Source organism: Epinephelus lanceolatus, chromosome 21, assembly GCF_041903045.1.
Source record: "Epinephelus lanceolatus isolate andai-2023 chromosome 21, ASM4190304v1, whole genome shotgun sequence".
In the NCBI taxonomy this organism is placed as follows: domain Eukaryota; kingdom Metazoa; phylum Chordata; class Actinopteri; order Perciformes; family Serranidae; genus Epinephelus; species Epinephelus lanceolatus.
The window spans coordinates 23,961,640-23,983,739 of record NC_135754.1 but is presented as its reverse complement, the minus strand read 5'-3'; the positions used below and the strand labels follow the sequence as shown (position 1 = coordinate 23,983,739).

The 22,100-nt window shown below is 40.9% G+C and overlaps 1 protein-coding gene and 1 long non-coding RNA gene across 2 annotated transcripts in view; one reads left to right on the top strand and one right to left on the bottom strand.

The window, feature by feature from the left end:
• The window catches only part of LOC117247160 (uncharacterized), a 91,945-nt gene that overhangs the window by 35,134 nt on the left and 34,711 nt on the right, over positions 1 to 22,100 (bottom strand). Inside the window, exon 4 of the long non-coding RNA XR_004500800.2 lies at positions 10,260 to 10,335. This is a non-coding gene — a long non-coding RNA (uncharacterized LOC117247160). The remainder of the gene's footprint in view (positions 1 to 10,259; positions 10,336 to 22,100) is intronic.
• Positions 2,999 to 5,525, top strand: LOC117247156 (zinc finger protein 503-like). The gene is made up of 2 exons (XM_033611453.2): positions 2,999 to 3,393; positions 3,936 to 5,525. The coding sequence occupies exons 1-2, from the start codon at positions 3,139 to 3,141 to the stop codon at positions 5,376 to 5,378; spliced, it is 1,698 nt and encodes a 565-aa protein (XP_033467344.1). The 5' UTR covers positions 2,999 to 3,138; the 3' UTR covers positions 5,379 to 5,525.

The following is a 22,100-nucleotide window of genomic DNA, read 5'->3' as shown; positions in this document are numbered from 1 at the left end:
AAATATTGCCCCTCCCTGAAATCTACACCTTTTATTTTATTGAACAAATACTAAGAAGGGCTCAAAATTTGATTCAAAACAGACTGAGCCACAGTATCATATGCACACATTTGTTTAATCAACCCTTTAGTAACATGCAGAGCTGAATTATACAATACACATTATAGAATTATACATTATACAACACAGTCATAATAGCAGCTCCTGTCACTGTGACTCTAATTGCCATTATTTTCAATTTTTAATCAACTCCGATGATAAATTGTGAAGTTGTCTCTCTCTCTTGCTGAACAGGCTAATTACTGCTGTACATAAAATCAAGACTGGAAGTTAAACTAGGTGCTGGAGGCAGGAGGTGGATAATCTCACCCACCAATTTAGCTCATTTAGATTTTATATGAACCTGAAGAAATCCAAAGAAAACACTTTAAGGAGCAAAACTTTGTCCTTTCAAGAACTAAATAAGATTCTGAGAGCGATTTGGAGTTTTTGCCAGCCTCTGAGGTGTTCACTATTTGTCCAGTGTTTTTGTTTATCAGTTTGTATTTTTCTTTGGCCAAGGACGAGGGTAAAGATAAGGACAGTCAGTGGACCCATAACAAAAGTATAAAAATAAAATAAAAAAGAAAGTTTAGAGGTTTTTAAAGGATCATTGCTGAAAATGTGTCTAATAAACACAATTTTCACATTTTTATAAATGGAAAATATCATTTCTAGGGCAGAAAATAAGTAGTTATATGTAATAAAGTCACAAAATAAATGCAATTGTGATCAGTTAAAGTTGCTGGAAAGAATGTAGTTAAACTACAGTTACTAAATGTTGGTGATTATAACTGGGTTACATATGAATTCATTTTTTCAGTAAAAAGTATATGTAGAATATAACATTTTGTTGCTTTACATCTTTTCGCTGTGCAGGTATGACTTCTTTTGACATAAAAGTAATCAAAAAGTAATCAGATGGGAAAAAGTTGCATTACTTTAATAAAGTAACTAAAATAGTTAGATTACTTATTATTTTTATTACAGGGTAACTAGTGATCTGTTACTTATTACATTTCAAAATGAACCCTCCCAGCACTGAATACTGGTGACAAACTGACTGACAAACTGATAATGATTAATAAAGAAACTTTGCATGTTGTAAAAATGATTCCTAAACTCAGTCTGCTCCCCTTTTTTATTTGCAAATGTTTATTTTCTGGCATTTTTTCTTAATTCATGACAAAATGGGAGCTCTGGGGGGCTCTCAAAGGAAAAACACACGTATTAATCCTTTAATTATAATATTAATTCTTAATCTTTAAACGTATAGCCCAGGATAGAGGCTTGTGTTGTGTCTAATCACCTACCTGCCCACCCCTGCTTGTAAATGGCTGTGTTTGCACGGACTCTGGGTGATTCATAAACGTGTCCTTGTGTGAAATACTAGCAGGAGATTTCGAGCTTTCTGTTTAAAAGTAATGAATTACGGCGACGAAAAAAAATGTGCAGCCATTTAAGGATAAAGCCGAGAATTTGGTGTCTGCCGCGGCGAGCCATCCATCACGTCCACAATAAAGGAGTTTTTGCCTGACGGTCGAAATTTATGGTCGCCCTTCTCTGCCCTAATAACTCAAAGCGCTGTGTCAGAGCCTGACAGCCGTTGCCGAAAACAGCACCCCTGTTATCAATCAAAAAACACTTGCATATGTTTAACTTTCGCCTGATCAGCAAGACATTTATAGGCTATTGAGTAATAAGATAAGTGGGTCTATTTCGATGGGAAGAAATGTGGAAGCTTTAAATGATTAATGGCGGCCACAAAAGGAGTTTTTTTAAGCGCTCTTGGAATATAAAGAAAGAATTTTTGGCTTGAATGTGGCGGAGATGTGGAGGAATATTTTTAATTTCCAACACAGAAAGAGACTTGAAAAATTACATGCTATTAAATAGATGTCTGCAACAGAACTGGGGCTCTGTAAAAATGCCTCAGAGCTTATCTCCAATTAAACAAATCGCAGTTTTGAGTTTTACCAGGGCAGACAGACTAACAGGCCTAAATTATGATGGAGGAGTGAGGGAGAGACACATCACTTCTTCACTCCGCTTCTCATGGATTCACTTTACAGTAGTTGACCTGAATATGACTGAGAGGAGGCACACACACACAAAAAACTGCAGACAGCTGACAGATAACTGGCGTGCAGGACAGGGAACTGACAGATGACAGGCTGCGTGATTGAGAGGAGAAAGTTGCAAAAAATGTGAAACATGCCGATGTATATCTGTGCATGCTGGAGGGAATATCTGACCAGAGAGGCCTTCTCTTGGTTATTTTTCTCTTTAGGAGTCAAAAGTTATTCATTAATGAGTCACTGTGGTGCAAAGGCTGCCTGCTCTGTGCAAGAATTTTGCAATAAAAGACAATCAGACGGCTTGAACTCGTGTTTCCTAAATGTATTTCACGTATGCAAAGAAAATTAGCTCCAAAAGACTCCCTTAAGGGTGGAAAAGGATGTGTAAACGTGCAATATTTGGCTAGAGGTCTCGTTCGCCTACTTCTTACAATAAAAGCATTTTCGGACTCTGCTGTCTGGAATAAATTGTGTTAATTAATACGTATCACTTGATATAAAGAGGTTTGGGTCATCATTATCCCCTTGGTCCACCTTCCCCAAAACCACACAGGGTGCAGGGGCGGCGCATGCACCCAAGTTACGCAAAGACGCATATAAAAACTCAAAATTAAAAAGCGCTCGGAGTGGGTGAAATGTGATATACACACCCGCGTGAGAGGGAAACGTCACATTCACTCGAGCCTCCGATCACCTCGGGATGTCTTTTTGATTGGGAGGCGGCACAGGCTGTGATCTGCGGACTAATTCACAAGCTGCTTGAGGAGGAGGAGGCGGAGTGATCTCTCCTGCCCACTACCCACGTAAACCGAGTCAGCTCTCGGACCCGCAGCCACACTGTCAGAGCGACGCCGGGGATGAAGCAACGCGGCTGTGATACGCACGGATTCATGCTCTCGCACTGCGCGTCTCTTTTAAGGATTTAACATTTTTATCTCCGCCAAAGGCTTTAACCGTCTTGACGTTTGGCTTTATTTACCCTACACATGTATTTCTCAACCATTTCCACGAGAATTGGGTCATGATCACATCGCCCACGGTCTCTGTCCTGAGAAATAGCACGAATCCAGCGTGGGAGAGCGGCTCCTCGGGGGAGAAGGGCGCAGTGAAGATCAGCCGGCCAGCCGTCCACAACTCCGTCTCTCCTGCAGACCCTTCTCGCCAAGCCAGTCGTCTTCCCATAAAGGTTTTGAAAATGCTCACCGCTCGGGCAGGACACATTTTACACCCGGAGTATCTTCAGCCTTTGCCGTCTACTCCTATCAGTCCCATCGAGGTAAGCGCTACCGAGGTTTATGGGAAAATGTTTGCGCACACGGGAATCAATTCGCTACATATGAAACTATTTCAATGTGAAATCACGCCCAAAGCTCCCAAACCGATTTTTTCGGGACAAATTTGGTGAATAACTGTCGACAAACATGACTGTATTTAAGGAAAAGCCTCTCCTAATACTGCACAAATGTGATTTTTAGACCTGCTATCCGAGTTAATTTCTTCCATTTTCGGTTTTCAGCGGAGGTGTCGAATTTGGACTCGTTATGAAAATTAATGACCTTGTTGTTGCAAATTGATGCCCGTGTTTGTAATGTCATTTTCTCCGTTGTTCGGGCTTATCTTCTATCTCATGTGAATCAGCTCTGTGTGTACGCTCCCTCTTTCAATGCCTCTTAGTTGTTTTGAGTTTCATCCCGAGACAAGTTCATGCGCAATGCGTAAACTACGCGGAACGCTCATGTGTGCGTATTTACCACACAATATAATATGTACAAGTGTGTTTTTGTATTTTATTAACTGTGTTTTGTCTTATTTTTACAGCTGGATGCCAAGAAAAGTCCACTCGCTCTTTTGGCCCAGACGTGCTCTCAGATAGGCAAACCGGATCCGCCGTCCTCCTCCAAACTGTCCTCTGTGACCTCAAATGGATCTAGTGACAAAGAGACCAAATCCGGTCCGCTGAAAATGAGCGACATCGGAGCCGACGACAAATCCAGCTTCAAACCTTACTCCAAATCGTCGGAGAAGAAGGACTCGAGCAGCAGCCTCAGTGGAGATAAAACCAGTTTCCGAGTGCCTAGCGCCACCTGCCAGCCGTTCACCCCCAGGACAGGCAGCCCCAGCTCCTGCACATCAGTCTCTCCACTGCCGGCTGAAGGCAAGGCGGGGGACAAGGAGGAAAAGAAGGAGTCTGATAGCAATAAAAGCAGTACGACTGAAAGTAACGGCAGCCATAGGATAAGTGGAATTACCTCTGATGGCAGCCAACACCAGGAGAACACATCTGGATCCAAGACTCTTACATCAGACTCGCCATCTGTAACCTCATCGTCTTCCTCCGTCCTCGGCTCTGGACTGGTGGCCCCCGTATCCCCCTATAAGCCCGGTCATACAGTTTTCCCCATGCCTCCTGCTGGTATTTCCTATCCTGGAAGTTTAGCGGGTGCCTATGCAGGTTACCCGCAGCCGTTCCTCCCTCATGGAATGACCCTTGACCCCACCAAATCCAGCAGCCAGCTGTTAAGTGCACAGTTTGCTGCTGCCAGCTCGCTGGGATGCAGTAAAGCAGGAACGAGTCCCTTAGCAGGAGCATCCCCGCCGTCTCTAATGTCTGCCAGTCTGTGCCGGGACCCCTACTGCCTGAGCTACCACTGCACAAGCCATTTGTCCGGTGCATCCAGCGCCAATTGCGCACATGACTCTGCGGCGGCTGCTGCTGCGGCCGCCACCGCGCTCAAGTCTGGATACCCGCTCATGTACCCGACGCACCCGTTACACGGCGTGCACACCTCGGCCCCGTCTTTCAGCGGACATCCCTTATATCCATACGGGTTTATGCTGCCCAATGACCCCCTGCCGCACGTGTGCAATTGGGTGTCTGCTAACGGACCTTGTGATAAGCGCTTTTCCTCCTCCGAGGAGCTGCTCAGCCACTTGCGGACTCACACGGCCTTTGCCGGCACGGAGAAGTTGATATCTGGGTACCCGGGGTCGTCTTCTCTCGCCAACGCCGCTGCCGCCGCTGCTATGGCGTGTCACATGCATATGCCTCCTAACGGCAGCCCTGGCAGCCCCAGCACGCTGGCCCTCAGGGGCCCACATCACCCTCTCGGACTGAGCAGCCGCTATCACCCCTATTCAAAGAGCCCGCTGCCAACACCCGGGGCCCCGGTGCCCGTACCCGCGGCCACAGGGGCATATTACTCCCCATACGCCTTGTATGGACAGAGACTGACCACAGCCTCGGCCTTAGGATACCAGTAGAGACAAAGAGTTATACATTTATAAAGGAGATTTAGGCCCAATGACTTTTATATTGTACTTCATGCAGGGACTGGATCCATGTGGGGATCAGTGTATTTATTTGCGATAGCTTCAAGCTGACTAAAATAAAAAATAATATAACTTTAAAGACTCAATGTGCATTATTTTACACAGGAGGGAGTACTGAGTTGTGTTTACCTGATGTGCATCAAGCCTATTTTTGTGCACATTTAAGTGGGACCTTTGTATGGATTTTTCTCTTCATGATGAATCAAGTCTTGCAAAAGTTATTTTAATTCTGCCTCCCTCAGACGGGTTAGAGGGCCACCGGTGCTGAGTGATTTGACAGGATGATGGACGTGGAAAATCAATCAGAGCAGCTTCCTCAGAATTGTCATTGATTTATTTTGTGTGCAGCACAACGTTTCATGAAGCCCGTTTCTACCTGGATGGCATTTTTAAAACTCCAGATAGCTCTGACACTGTTCACAGAGGTCTATTTTTTAATTTTAGACAGGAAGATTTAAAAAAAAATACATGTACTATAACACACAGACTGAGCTTTCAGATAAGTCAAACCATCCACTTATTTTTATGTAGTTTTTCTTTCTTTTACTTTGGGGAATTAGTTTGGCTGTGCAATGAGATTGTAGGCTTGTGAGGGGTTTCTCTTGGTTTTTAAATTAAATAATAATTTATTTAATTGGTCCATATTTTGTTTGTGAGGCTGTAGCACACACAAATGCATATAAAGGTTATATATATTTAAATTTATTGAGGACAGTCATGGCAAAATCTAACTCATTTACTATTATTCATAACCCTAGTTTTGTCTTTTGTGGTTTGGTGTTACCACGAGGCTGAAAAACAAAGGGGTGTACAGATAAAGAACTCATTATAAAACTGCAAAAACTGTTGTATGTTTTTATATTTAATACAAGATAATAGTGAGGCTTTTGTAGGGGTGCATATTTTTGTTTTATTAACTTTACAGTGACAAGAAGCTGAAACGTCTTACAGGCCCTGGTGCCATAGCTACAGTATGTACAGTGTGTGTGAGTGTGTGTGTGTGTGTGTGTGTGTGTGTGTGTGTGTGTGTGTGTATGTTCAGATGCATTATCCCTGAGGCTCATCAAAACATGCTGAATCGTCTCAATCACGAGGTCGTGGATTATCGTTTCATTAACGAAGACAAACGAGCCACTGATATCAGTGAGGAGCTGGCTGAACAAAGATTTATGATGACACCAGATGTGGGACGTTTCCACAGCTTTTGTGATCGCTGTAATGAAGCCATGAAGCAGAGAGCATGAAATAAAGCGGGGCCTTACTATTTAATCAGCCCCTTTAAAACAAATCAACTAAATCAAGCCAACAGTGTTATTATCCATCCTCAGTAAATCAGGCTGTTCTCCAGCAATAAAATCACCATCATTAACGGTCAGATGTCACATTCATCAAACGCACCCATCCTTCATGCAGATGAGTCCTAAACATAGCTCGGTGCTAGATGGTAATAAAGCCCCTAACCCACAATTCAGCACTGCAACCAGTCAGCCATGAAGCCAGCGTAGATCATATGTGACGCATCTTTTTTCATTTACAGCAGCACATCAACGTGATGTGGACAAATGGAATTGAGATCTTTGTACATTAACTTCTTAACATTTTATTGATGTGTGACACTGCAGTGTGGACTCACACATCCTTCTCATGTATGAACAGATAAACCAGGCAATAAATTATTCAGCAGATTTGATTATATAGCATCACTTGCTGGATTATTTTTAATTTACGGACGACATAGAGTCTGTGCACAACAGCAGAGGATCTGTGCTTGTGACATGTGGACTAATTTGCTCAGAAATTAACATTTAATTAGCAGTTCTTGGATTTTATAGCATTAAGTTGTCCTCTAATTCTGTTTTTTTTTAATTTATTAAGAGTAAATTTTCAAGTCACTGATTTTAAAATTAATATAATTTGTTTCTTTTTTTTTTTTACAGGAAGTCCAACTAAAAATCTTTCCCAACAGAGACCTGAGAACAAACTACAAACACCAAAGTGACATAAGACAATCTTGTAAAATAGCTATTACACACAAAAGAGAGAAATTTAAACTATGTAAACTAAATAAATGTCAGTAAAGCCCAAAACCCCAAAAAACTTTTAAGAAGTGTTTATAACTTTCTATAATGTAGTTATCATTTATTTCTAATTGCTTGGAGATAGATTTTCGATAAGGGAATGACCTCTGATTTAGTCTGATTCATTCTATATCCAGAAATCTCTGAAAAAGTATCAACAACTAAACTTTTCTGCTGCTGCTTGGGGGCTGCTGGAAACCAACAAGACATCATCTGTGCACAAAAATAATTTGTGTTCTTGTTGGCCTAATAGGACATCTTTAACATTAGGATTTGTACATAATGAGATTACCAGTAGGTCTAAAATAATTGCAAGAATTTGCGGCGACCCTGCCACATCCTAATTTGAAAGGAGGAGACATTATACTATCAGTCAATACAGTCACCAAATCAGAAGAAACAAATCAATAATGTAGCTGTAAGCAGATATTAAAGTTTATTAATGTAATTGTCTAGCCATACAGTAAGTGGAGGCTGATGTATAAACAGACAGTGAATGACAGTATAGGGAAATATGTCCTCATAGAAAACCTTTACATGATTACACACTGGAAAATGTGTTACATCTGCATATAACTTTATTGTGTATTATAAAACATTTATTTAATGTTTATTGACTGCTTATGAATGCTGCCTATGGGGGGTTAAAGTAAAGTTTTCTTAAGTTAAGATTTGTTGCCGTCATTCCAGCATTAAGGTGCATAGTACTGGAAACCATTTTTCCCCAGTTCAATGTCGGTATAAGTACGTATGTTAAAATCTGCTGTCAGTAATTTGAATTTAACCAAAGGATAAGAAAACGGTCTTAAAGATGTTGTCAAGTGCAAATACACTGCTGTGGTAAACAATATTAGGGCTGCAACTAACATTTATTTTCATTGTCGATTAATTTGTTGATTATTTTCTTTATTAATCAATTAGTTGTTTGGTCTTGTTTTGTCCATGGCCCAAAGATATTCAGTTTACTGTCACAGAGGAGTAAAGAAACCAGATAATATTCACATTTGAGAAGCTGGAATGAGAGAACTTGAACTTTTTTTGTCTCAAAAAATTACTTAAACCAGTTATCAAATTAGCTGGCAATTAATTTAACAGTCGAAAACTAATTAATTGTTGCAGCTCTACATAAGCCTACAGTACATGGGGGTTGATGTATAAACAGACAACAAATGAAAATAAATTGAGAAATTATAATTCTTGGCAAACACTGTACATTCATACACACTGGAATATGTGTCCTTACCTGCAATATGATGTGTTATACACCATTTGTAACATGTTTATAAACTTCTTATAAATGCTACACAGGGTGGTTTAAAGTAAAATGTCTGTAAAGTTAAGATGTGTTGCTATTATTGCAGCAGTAAGATGCATATATGCATAAGAACTTTTATTATAATCTACTGTTATTAGCTTTCAATTTAGTTTTTAAGATAAAAACATCCTTAAAGATGTTGTCAACTCACACAGCACACTCTTATAATTAACAAATTGTAGATGTGCTGCGGTGGTAAATGCTATCCAAAGAAAACTCAGCAGTAATACTGTGCAGTAGACTGTGTAATGTTTTTTTTTTTTAAGTTTTAAAAAGGAGAAACTAATCTACAGCACAAGAAGTTTTAGTTTACGTGCAAGTTGAGTTTTGTAGGATTTTTAACATATATTTTCTGTTAAGAGCTTGAGTTTAGAAAAAAATAATTTAATTACAGAGGTCTTGAGGTCATCGGGGGCAGCTGCTGCATCATATGGACAGAGGTAATTGGTACGTCTGTTTATTACATTAACCGCGCTTGACATATATCTATCCTACCATGTTAAAGTCTATCAATCTTTACGTAGTAACAGAGGATGTCTTTCCCACATGTTTGAACGTAAAGTACTGTCAGGACATGAGACAGTGGACGGCTTTGTGACTCCATGTTGAATCACGGTGACGCCCCCACCTGTTCCACTTTGAAGTGCAGCATGAGTAAGACTCATGGCCTTTCACCTGAGGGGGAACAGATCAGCTCAGGCAGACACATTCATGTTAAAAATGGTCACTTTCTCGCAGCTGCACGCCATGTGTTACACTGTCTGTTATGCTTGAAGGTGGTGGATATCATCACTGCCACGCTGAGCTGATGTTCCTCCTCACAATGCCCACAGCCACGTGCGGAAATTGGACTTTTTCAGAGACCGGTTCATGCATCAAATACATACATCAAGCAGCTTTCAAACACTTATTACACATGTTGTGGCCGGATAATGAATTTAACACCCTTTTGTCAGCAGTATTAATGATCCAATCAAGGGATTTCCCCGTTGTTACATAAACTTTTGCTGCTTTGAATAAATCTCCCTCAGTGCTTATGTACTCTGGAAAGGCAGGCGGATCTCTGTTTACAGAAGCAAGAGGGAAAAAAAACGACGACTTTTTGCACGTTCAATCAGCTGAGAAGTGTGTCTTCCATCATCCCAAGAAAACATGGTGGTTTATGTTTGCAGGAGAGAGGCTTTTGCTTCTCCAAACAAGCCCCATATTTATCATCACTCCATCATTTCCTCCCTCTGACAAGCAAAGTAAACGATAGGAATACAGAGTTAAAGCTGGATTTTACTGAGCCGTTGACCTTTGGAGCTTGTCTTCTTCTACTGAGGCATCATAAAATGAAGGAAGTGGTTCACTGAGATTATCCTAATGTGGTTGACTTGTGTGTGTGTGTGTGTGTGTGTGTGTATTCTGTGTACTCACAATAAAGCGTGTCTTTTTGAGTTACAAGCTGGCCGATGGGAAATGGAGAAAAGGGGAATTTTCCCTCGAAGAGAATCTGTCAACACACAAAGCAAAGGAAAGAGCAACAGTGAGTTAAACAGTGGGCCCTTGTCTTTCAGCACTCAACATGCCCTATAATTTACACACCACTGACAGGGGCCATTTTGAAGTCTGTCATAGGCGGAAAACTTTTTGTCTCCAAACGTCTTGCTCACAGTGAGTCGACTCCTGCTCGGGTCCGGGTGATTAATGACTTATGGCCTTATTGTGTGGAGGTGGCTAATTACCTACAGGCTGACTGAAGAGACACGCTATGAAAACCCTCCTCTGATAACCCCAGCTTTTTTTCCCCTGTCCTAGTCTTGGCATGTGGAAGCTCTTACTGACAAATTTGCAAGAAGCAGGCTAACGTTGAGTAAGATGAATGGCCTCTGAGAACAGTAAACAGCCTTTAATTTAACAGTGTTTAAATGTATGACACACTGGCATTGTGCTTCCATGCTGTTCGTGCTCTCTGGTTGGGAAACGGAGCCAAAGTTCCCCCGCTGTTGGTTTAAAATTAGGCTTGGCATATTCATGGAGGGAGTTTCTGGATGCTCGGGCTGGCAAACATGTGTTCATTGCCTCTTTAAGTTTTCTGCAGTCCCGTCAGGCTGACATCCTGAGACAAAGATAATCAGTTTCTTTAGAAAACGGCTCTTACAGGAACAGTGTGTAAGATTTAGGGGGATTAAGTGGCATCTAACGGTGAGGACTGCAGATTGCAACCAGCTGAAACTCATCCCAGTTAAAATTCCTCCTCTGTTAACTTAAGATCCAAAAGGTTTTTACAGGGAGCCGCATTATCCACAGATCTCTTCCTCTCCAAAACAAACAGACCAGGTAATTAAAACCAGTGAAAACACTGCATAAAGCAGTTTTACGTTACAAATCAGTGTTTCTCCGACACTGCTCAGCTTATTGCAGATGGCCCACTAGTCCAGCACCGTCTAGCGTGTGCTCACCTTTTCCTCATTGAGATGTCCAGGAGGTTTTTACCAGAGCCGAATTATCTGCAGAGGTCTCTTCCTCTCCAAAACAAACTCACCTAGTGATTTAAATGGGTAAAAACACTGAATAAAGCAGTTTCACGCAAACCTAATGATTTCTCCGCTGCTGTTTGGCTCATTGGCAATTAGCACCCGCTTATGTGTGTTCACCTTTTCCTCATCCAGATGTCCAGGAGGTTTTTACCAGAGCCAAATTATTCGCAATGGTCTCTTTCCTCCAAAACAATCAGACTAGGTGATTAAAACCAGTAAGAACACGGAATGAATCAGTTTAACATCCCTAAACAGTGTTTATCCAGATGCTGTTCAGCTAGTCGGAAACAGGCCGCTATCTTAGCACCTGCTAATGTGTGCTAACCTTTTTCCTGACCCAAACATTCAGGAGGGTTTTAGTGGGAGCCCAATTATCCACAGTTGTCTCCTCTCCAAAACAAACTCACCCAGTGATTTAAACTGGTAAAAACAGTGAATAAAGCAGTTTCACACACAACTCAGGGTTTCTCCGTTGCTGTTTGGTTCATCGAAGTAGGGCTGCTACCAAAGGACCAGCTAATGTGTGCTCAACTTTTGTCTCTGATAACTTAAAATCCAGACATTCAAGAGATTTTTACCGGAAGATGAATTATCCACAGGTAATTTAAAAGGATAAATACAGTGAATAAAGCGATAAAAGTGTGAAGGGCTAGAGTCAATGTTTTGGTTGTCCATTCTGGGCTACTATGGAACAATTTGGCGGACTCCATGGAAAAGGACCCGCTTCATATATAGATATAAACGACTCATTCTAAGGTAACGAAAACACAATAATTCTTATTTTCAGATGATTAGACACTAAGGAAAACATACTTATTGTATTCCATTTCTGCAAATATATCCCCCTAAACCCTACACACTGGACCTTTAAATGCACAGAGAGAATATCTGATACAGTCATAAACAAATACAATTCTTTTGTGGAGCCAGCAGAGGAAGAAGACAAAGAAAATGCTGCACTTTAAGTAACAACAAGCCAAAGCCACATAAGCTCTTCTTTAAGGTCAGTGGCTCGTTGCACCAGACACACCACTGGCCAGAAATTGTGCAGCCATCCCCTCCACTTTATCTCACCCTCCCGATTATTAGGTTTGTTAACATACTGTATTGCCGTGTTTGCAGTCATGTCGACAGGCTAACTTAATCAAGTTACTATCGAACTTGTGTGCCTTGCCCAGCGCGACAGTTTTAGTGCCAGAATTATTGCCTTGACCTATGAGAGGAAATTAGCTGTGGACACAACTTGGGGACTTTTCTGCCTGGTGAGAAAAAAAAACATATTTACCAGAACAGTGACAATGATGGAAAATAGCAGGGAACAAAAATGTTCCTTCAATAAGGTTGCAAATGAAAAATGCCACGTGGACCCAAAGTGGTGCAAAATGCATAATGCCAGCTGGCAGACCATTACAGGTGATGGACATTTCACTTACCTAAGTCAAATATAACAGACTGCTGTTCATTAATATACAGGAGGGCCTGCAGAATCGAGCCTGCCATCTGGTTAAATCGACAGAGTAATCTACAGCTCGTGATTAGGGCTGAGGAGCAGAGTTTCTCTTTAATCTCTCTCAGCTTTCAAAAAAAAAAATTCCATCTGCACCATGTGGCACATCATTTTTCTTTAAGACAAATGGACTGTTTTTGTATGATCCAAAATTAGATCAGCAGAAAACAATCAATCTTGTTACAGGCCTGGGAAAAGAATTGAGATTTGGATTCTGTTTTCCCTCCACTTGTCTTAAGCGTCTCACCTCTCACTTCTCATTGCATGACTGGCTTTGCAGCCATCAGCATTCTTCCCATGATGCTCTCTGCCATCACATGGTGTATACCGGCCCCTGGACTAATGATGAATATGAAAATGTGCCTTAATATAGTGATTTCCCCTTCAGCTTTGTTCCCTGTGGCGCTCCACAACAGATGGTGACCTGTGAGAATCTGTGACACCAGAACCAAAATCCACACTGAGGCAAAGAGGAAGACAAAATACTTCAAGTCATCCTGTCTGCAAATTAGTGAGATGACACAACTGTCAGGTGCCAGCCTCCTGTGACAGTTGCCCCCCTCCCCATTACAGGAGCAGCGATGCTTTCACTGCACGACAAAAGGGAAATGGGTGCATGTTTTTTTATAGGAGACCTGTCTGTCAGCTGGCTCTCAAGTCATAACAAATCACCAGCACTCAGCTGAGGCTGAACATTCAGGGCGTCAGGAGGAAGACGGATGACCTGCAGGCCTTTGAAGTGCTCTGGCAGTTCAGATGGCTCAGCGGCGCTGACAGAGAAATATACACAACAGAGCAACCAATAATGAGAACATTAAACATTCCAGCCACCTGACAGGCTGACAAAAACAGCCTGGCCTCACATCAATCATCTGCTGAGACATAACCTTGACAATTAGTCCCCTCTGATACTCCCCATAACCCCTGGGCCTGCACTGCAGTGTGACTCCACTTAAGCAACAGAAAACCAAAGAGCTTAATCTAATTCCTTAATTCTGATTGATAAAGACATAGTAGTGACAGAGACCGCAATATATTGGTTCAACAAATGATGGATTCGGAATCAGTTGGCAAGCTCTTTGTAGAGTAATGACTCTCCAAGGACAGATGTGAAAATAGAAAAATGCGCATACTGTGGTTCAATTATTTTCCTGGCTGCCTCTGAAGATGTTTCGGCTAAGAACACAAAAATGCATCCAGCATATGTTTATGGCTCTGCCTGCTCAAATATGTGTTTTAATGACGCCCCACAGGCATTTGGAAGCTATATAAATACTTGTAGCAGAGCCAACAGTTAAGTTTCAATATAAGGCATAGATCAGCATAAAACATGAAGAGTTCTTTAATGTGGGCCTAACGAGGTTACATATCTTACATCTGTATCTGTGTAAACATGTGCTAAATGTCAAGTCCGCTATTAAAAAGCTCTATAAATTCTGCTCACTAAAAGACTTAATATCATTAATGTTCTAAAAAAAATAACTCTAGTCCTTTCTCTTTTCAGCAAACTCCTCATTAGCCACGTACAGAGTACTTTTAGTCTCGCCCACACTCCACAATCCAAATCCAGACCCTCCAAAAAAAAGCAAGGGGCCATGTTGTCATCACTCTATTCACTCTAACTATGTAGTTACCATATGACAAATGAACCATGTGAAATGACATTTCCCTTTTGCCTTCACACCTGTAGAGAAAAAGCAAAGCATCCGACAGATGGATGGATGGCAGAACCTCAAAACTACTGTATCTCTCTCTCATTTGGCGAAATGGAAAGAGCAGGGCCAGCGACTGTTTACAAAAACTACCTGAGACGAGCCGCGGAGTTCCAAGCCCTGAGGATGATAAATGGCTTCGCTAACCCTGTGGGACTGCAGACCCAAATGAGGACGGAGCTAATTGCCGTGCGAAATACTTTGGCATGAATGGAAAGAAAACGCAGGTGAGCCGCAGCCAAAAAAGGGCCCAGTTGCTGCTCTGAACTCCAAGTTGGCTTTTGCTTACAAGAGTTCACTCGGTGTCCATAAATCATGGACGGCTTACAGCTGAAACTGCCCTTAGTCATCAACATGCAATAGACTGAGTGACAGATTCCATCCTGACTACATTAGCCCCCAGTTCAAACGAGGCTCCTTTTTTTAAACTCTCCTACCATCTTGAAGCTCACAGGAAATGAAAACCAGATGGCTGCAGATCGCTGTGTATAACATAAAGCTGAGCTCATATGGGAGAAAAGACGCAAAAGGGTAAAAAAAAAAAAAAAAAGTATATACATTGTTGAAGGAAATGACAGGGGTCAATTTGAGGTATCATGGGTTTTTGATATCCTTCAGATACTGCTTCAGATATGACTTTATCCTGAGGCTATGGTCTGCAGCACATTACTCATTTTCAACTGACAGCAGACCTGAAATGTGGTTTCAGTCTGTGTTACTCCCACACAGGTGACACAAGTGCAAACTCCACGATCGTTCTTAGCTACGTTCATGATCTCTAAACTCCATTCATAGACTAGACAGCACTCTGAGGGCACATGCTGCTCAAAAGGCTCCAAAGAAAGATTATTTTATATTTTAATGAGAAATGATTTTTGTACTGCACCAGGATCCAAATCTGCATTAAAAAATCATGGTGATAGACAATAGTGGGATACATGTGCCAGATTTTATTATTCAAACTAGAAGGGTACTCAAAGAGGGCAGACCTGTGCCAAGGCCAAATGCCCTACCTTGCAATGTTAACAAAAGTGAAAAATAATTATTTTCTGCTCCATGACTAAGATCCGCTCCAAAATCTAACGGGCCCCTCCTTGGCCCAGGCTACACTCTTGCAACGAGTTTCATGAAAACTGGGCCAGTAGTTTTTTGTAATCCTGCTGACAAACAGACAAACAAGCCAACAAACCAGACAGAAAACATAACCTCATCGGCGGAGGTAATAAGTGCAGTAGTCTAGAGGAAGTAAATGAGTAGGTGCAAATGTTCAAAGGTGCCCTATCTGACAATTACTTTCAAAAATTCCTGGATCTGCACCAAAACGAATCACTTGTTACTTGGCCCATTCCCAAACCCTACTCCAACTTTTATTGAAATCTGTTGTGTGTTCTAAGGGCATCTGATGAGGTACAGCATGACATTTCATTAAGATAACTTGGTGATATTCTGTATTTTTGTTATTGTCTGTAAATCCCACATAGAGACTAACCCTAACAATACCTTCGCCCATCTCTCACTTTCAGTCAGCCTGTTAATGGAGCAATGGAGCCCTATGGCACAGGCGGATATGCTGTATCAGGCTGTGGCTACACAGGAAATGGTCTTTTCATGGGCTTTGTTGAAAATAAGTTAAAAAATGTGGAATATCACCAGAGTTATCCTAGAAGTGTTATAAGGTTTACCTTTGTCTTTTGTTTGGAAATCACAGTCACATTTGGTCATTATTTAAAGTGTCAGTTTACCCATAGCACATACAGTATAAACGTCTTAGAACTACTTCATCACCGTCTCTGGGGGAAAAAATTGCTGTTTCATTTTTAGCCACGATAGCAGCATGGCTCTAGAGTTGGCAATGTCGTTCTGTAGGTTTGGTCACCATCAGCACCTTGGCCCTGACATTGTGAGCAGGCTGACGTTAGCATTTAGCTTAAAACACAGCCTCACAGTGCCAGAAGCATTACAGTAGACTCTTAACCTTGTTTGATTCAATGCTATGAGCATCCCAAACAGACTTCTGTTCAACTTCATTGTACTGAAGTGGACACAGAAAACTCACAGCCAGATATATCAAAATTGGAATCTAAGCAAATCCAACCATAACTGTCTGCATGGTTAGATTCTAAAGTCCCCTTTGTTCATAGTTATCCAACACACGTCCTGGGACACAAGTAAGGCTGAATCCAAACTGTATTCAGTCCAATCTGGTTGTTTAAGGGCCGTTGTATTGCAGCAGGTCTCCGGTGTCAATATATATAACACCAAAGTGCCGCAAGCAGAACTGCTATAACTCTGCTCATGTGATGTGCCAAAACAAAAAAGACATCTGCAAGTTAAGTTATAATTGGTCTTCTGTGAGTGTACTACTGTAGACAGTATGGGTGGGAAAAATTTGATTCACATATACTTGTACTTTCCATTTTAAGAATTAAAACAAAAACAAAGCCAGAAAGCAGAAAATGGCAGACGATCCAAGGACACAGGCCTTCAGTGGCTCAAACAGCAACTCCAATTCAGCGAGCTCACACACTACCTGCAGGATCAGCAAACTTTCTGTTGCTGCCATTACACAGATTAGAACCAGCCTGCTGTAAATCCCGGCGTTGAATTCAAGTTGCTACAGCCACTAATGGAGCTTCCGCCTGCTCTCCTCCTCGCAAAAAGTTACCTAGCAGCGGAGAATGAGACAGAAGGGTTGTGAGGTGCACAAGCTAGCTAACTCTTGTCTCATTTGTGTTCTGATGAACAGAGAAAGTTATAGCGGGCTGAGTGAATCAATGTGCTGTGCGCAGCCCTACAATGGATTAAGATTTTATCCATTGTAAACAGTAAAACAATAAAAAAATCAATAAGTGCCAGTCAGTGTTGATATTATGGCGGCCATCATAAATAAATTGATGTATGGGAAACAGTGCAAGCTTGATCAGCAGGGACAGCGGATTTATTTACCACTTTACTTTGCAGTATATGATGCTGCTAAAATAAAAGTCAGAAAGACTGACTGACTGAGATGTGCATTGTTTTTTGAAAGATGTCTCATGATACTCGGTCTATTTCCCCATAGTCTAGTGTTAAAAAAAAAGGTAAACTAAAATTAAATTACAATTGTAAATGATGCAATATGGCCAATATTATACAACCTTTTTACTGTATCATAAAACATTTATACTGACAGTTTAAAGATCACAGGTTATGATGTTCCCAGGAGGAAAAAACTATCCCTCAGTTTAGTACTAATGAAGGTAATCAGCATATCTCACATAATAGCCAATATTTATCACGTGTTTTGTAATCGGTTTGAGGAATTGCTCCCAGTGCCTCCTGGGGATTCCCCTAATGAGTAAGCTTTCAAATATATTTAATTCTTAATAGGTTGAGCTTATAGCTGGTAAATGTTTGCTCATGATCCTAACTACCAGCATGATTAGAGCTTTAAAGGAATCCTTTTGTAATCTATAATGTAAAGGCCATGAAGCACATTATGCTCAGCTGGTTAAGTAAACATCAAAGTAAAATCACAAAGAGCCTCATGTGGACATGGTGAGCTGCACTACAACAACAAATGGCTGCAATATACTGGGAGGCAATTTATAGTGCAAACTTAGTAAGCCTTTGTTTTTAATAGTGGTGATTTATATATATTTATCCCAGGAATCTCACAATAGATTCCTTATGTGAGCTGCAATTAATTATATTTTTTCGCTTTTTTGCCACCATCAAGCAGACCCATGAAATATTCCCACCTGTCCTTCATGCCATAATATTATTTGTGATGTTATTTTATGAGAAAAGCTGGTGGTGACTCATTTTAATTCAATTGCATGAACCGGAGGCACAATCTGTTTTTCATGTTCTCTGGCTGCGGCTGAAAAACACCTGCCCTGTTCTCACAGCTAATACATTAAGTAGTAAGTGCCTGAGCAGATGTTGTGAGGTCAGCAGGGAGCCCAGGGCCTATAGAGCTCTCAATATTTATTGGACTGGATCAGAAGGCAATGACATGAGCCGTCCTCTCTCTTGATAAATCACGTTTTACATACAGGTAGAAGACGGAGCATGCATTACCTTCCTAGAAACACCTTTTCCAATTTGTCAGCCTCTAAATCATTACTGGCCTGATATCAGCAGGTATAGCCCTGATTCCTAAAAAGTTGGGATGCTGTGTAAAATGTGAATAAAAACAGAATGCAATGATTTGCAAATCCTTTTTGACCTATATTCAATTGAATACAGTATAAAAGCAATAAATTTAATGTTCAACCTGATAAACTTCATTGCTTTTTGAAATATACACAATTCTGAACTTGATGCTTGCAAAGGGACATGTTCAACACTGTGTGACATCACCTTTTCTTTTAACAAAATTCAGTAAGTTTTCGAGAACATAGGATGCTAATTGTTGAATTTTTTTTTTTTTTAAAGATATTTTTTCAGGCATTTTTAAGCCTTTAATCGATAGGACAGATGAGCGTGAGGGGGGGAGAGAGAGGGAGTGACATGCAGCAAAGGGCCACAGGCTGGAGTCGAACCCGGGCCACTGCAGCAACAGCCTTGTACATGGGGCATCTGCTCTACCACTAAGCCACCGACGCCCCAAATTGTTGAAATTTTGACAGTAAAATTTCTTTTTCAAGATTCACAAGTGTGGCCCCCAAGTTCTTTAGGCTTTTAAGAATGTCTGTGCTAAAGAGAGGGCCAAAATCCCATCTGAACACTGTGAGAGATTTATTTCTTTCATGTAGGAAGCGTCTTGAAGCTGGCATTGCAAACAAACATTTCTTTAAGTATTTAATAAATTTAATTTAGTATATTTGATACTTTTTTCCTGTGTCATTCCACTAGTTTACTGTACATAATTTGTATGGATTTAAATGTCACACTTTATCAACGGTGTTTGTTTTTTTTGCGTTAAGGGAACAGTGTGTAAGATTTAGGGGGTGACTTAGTGACATCTAGTGGTGAGAATTACAGATCGCAACCAGCTGAAACTTCTATGTGCAAAGCATGAACTCCTGGTTATGAGTCCTTCAGCATTCATTGTTCAGGAGGTTTTTACCAGGAACCTAATTATTTGCAGAGGTCTCCTCCTCTCCAAATCAAAATAGACTCAGTGATTAAAACCATGAAACACTGAATAAAGCAGTTTCACATTAAAAATACATCAGTATTTTTCCAATGCTCTTGTTGCAGAGGGGCTGTGAACTAGTGTAGCTGATGCAAAAGCATGAATGGCCCTATATCTGGAGCCAGTGTTTGGTTTGTCTGTTCTGGGCTACTGTGGAAATATAGCGGTGCAACATGGTCAACTCCAGGACCTGCTCCTTATGTAGATATACAAGGCTTATTCTAAGGTAATAAAAACACAGTGATGCTTATTTTCCGGTGATTTTACACTAAAGAAAACATACTTATTTTATTATATTCCATTTCTGCCCATATATCCACCTAAATCCTACACACTGAACCTTTAATACCAACATCTGGTCTAAATTTCTAGTGAATAGTTGCATTGAAATTATGTGTAATGGATAAAAAGTTGATGTCTTGGATACTTATTCTCTCCACTGTATGTGGAAAAGGATTTGCAAATCATTGCATTCTGTTTTTATTTACGTTTTACACAGCATCCAAACTTTTTTTGGAATTGGGGATGTATTTCTAACTCTAGAGATGCCAATCAGTGAGACCTCTTGGAAAATGTTCAAAAAACAGTTCAACTTTCTCACTGGAAACTGTAACACACTGGAATCTTTTATTTGTGTTTGCTTTGCAATCATTCACAGAGATCAAAGCCCATGCTTAAGGCCTCGGTGTCAGCGCAAGACATCAATGACATCTCCCATTCACACCGCGTCTTCTCCTCACATCTCACATGCACTCAGTCGTCACATCCCACAACAAAGAGAGACGCCCCGAGTTATCATCCATCAAACCGAGCCTTTTATGGCCCATCAAAAGACAATGAACTGCCAGAGTGAAAGGAGTGTTTGCAACATGAAGTGACAGCGAATACTCCAGACACAGATTAAACAGCGTTGGAAATGAGAGAACTACATAATGTTTGGGTAATTTGTGAGAATTAGACGTTATGATTCATCTTTATGAAGGGAAGGAAGCTCAGATATAAGCACAGCACGGGCCCCCGCTCTGATAGTTCAGGCAGCTCAATTTACTTTGGTTTTGAAGTATAGGCTTCATATGGTTACAGAGTGGAACACTTTGTTTTCAAACATCGTCAAATGTCTTTAACGCCTCAGTTCTAAGGTATGAGCTACATGTTAAGATATAAAACAGACGCTCTAGGCTTATTTTCCCTCAAAGGCATCCCATTTATTCCATCTTCTATCAAAGCAAGGGAGGTTTTAAAATAAAGGGGGCTACTGGCAGTATAGTACATCATTGTGTACAGTACAAGCATGGCAACATATACCATCAACGGCTCTTTGTATGTTATCTCCCATGGATTATTCCTCTCAAGTCAACCATCAAGCTCTGCGGGTATGGCAACGTATGCACCACCACGCCACCACGTGCAGCGTAGATTCTGCTGAAGCATTCGGCAGAGGCCGGGTGAAACGGGACACCCACATGATTATACTGTATCCTGTCTGTTCCTGATTTATTGTGACAGCAGAAACTCCCTGCAGAGCCATGTCGTCAGGTGCTAGGGCTTGTGCTGTGTGGGACACTTGATAGGCTTCAGGCTTTTAGTCAAGACCTTGTGAGAAAGTCTCCTGAGACGCTGCTGAGAACACTCAAAATCCTCATTACTAAATATACAACCGCATATCTACTAATGGCGAACGGAAACGGACCACTCACGTTTGGCTGGAAAAGTAGCAGCTGTGAATTTTTTTTGAATTAGGAATGCTTAAAGGGGTAATCCTCGAGATTCTCATCCCTCATCCCATTAGTTTTCCGCTCTGTTTTTGTTTATTATTTCACAGAATATCTCATGAACGAGGGAAAAGATTACAACAATATTGGCACTAATTGGAACATGGGATTAGTTTTAAGAGCTGATCCATAAATTCTTTAAATTATTCAACATTATGATATCGTATGTTGGAACAATGTTGCCCTATACTCATGAACACTGCACTCACTTGTTACTTGCCATGTATTTTATAACTGTTTATGTATATTTTCAATACATATCATGGTACAAACTCAGATTAAAACTGTCTTAAATGTTTTTTCATCATTACAACAACTGATTTAAAGGAGTGTGCAGCCTTGGTGGAGGCATGTGCTCCTTGACTTTGACACATTACTGACTCTTTCATAAGGTTAATTGGGTATGGCTCCCCAAAGTCGCAGTGAGATTATCATATTCCACACATTTCCTGTTAGTATAAAATGTGAGGTATGTTGATATTTTTGTATACAATCTGCACAGTCTGCATCTATCACAGTACAGTGGAATGATAAGAATGTAGTACATATCTAATGAATGGATGGGACATAGCTCAGGTGTTAAAAGAACAGTTATCAGTCTAGGCAGGATAGTTGGAGGCGAGCA

Coding starts and splice junctions, on each gene's coding strand:
- LOC117247156 (XM_033611453.2), top strand. CDS start 3,139: ATGATCACATCGCCCACGGTCTCTGTCCTGAGAAATAGCACGAATCCA. Junction 3,394..3,935: donor CTCCTATCAGTCCCATCGAG/GTAAGCGCTACC, acceptor TTATTTTTACAG/CTGGATGCCAAGAAAAGTCC.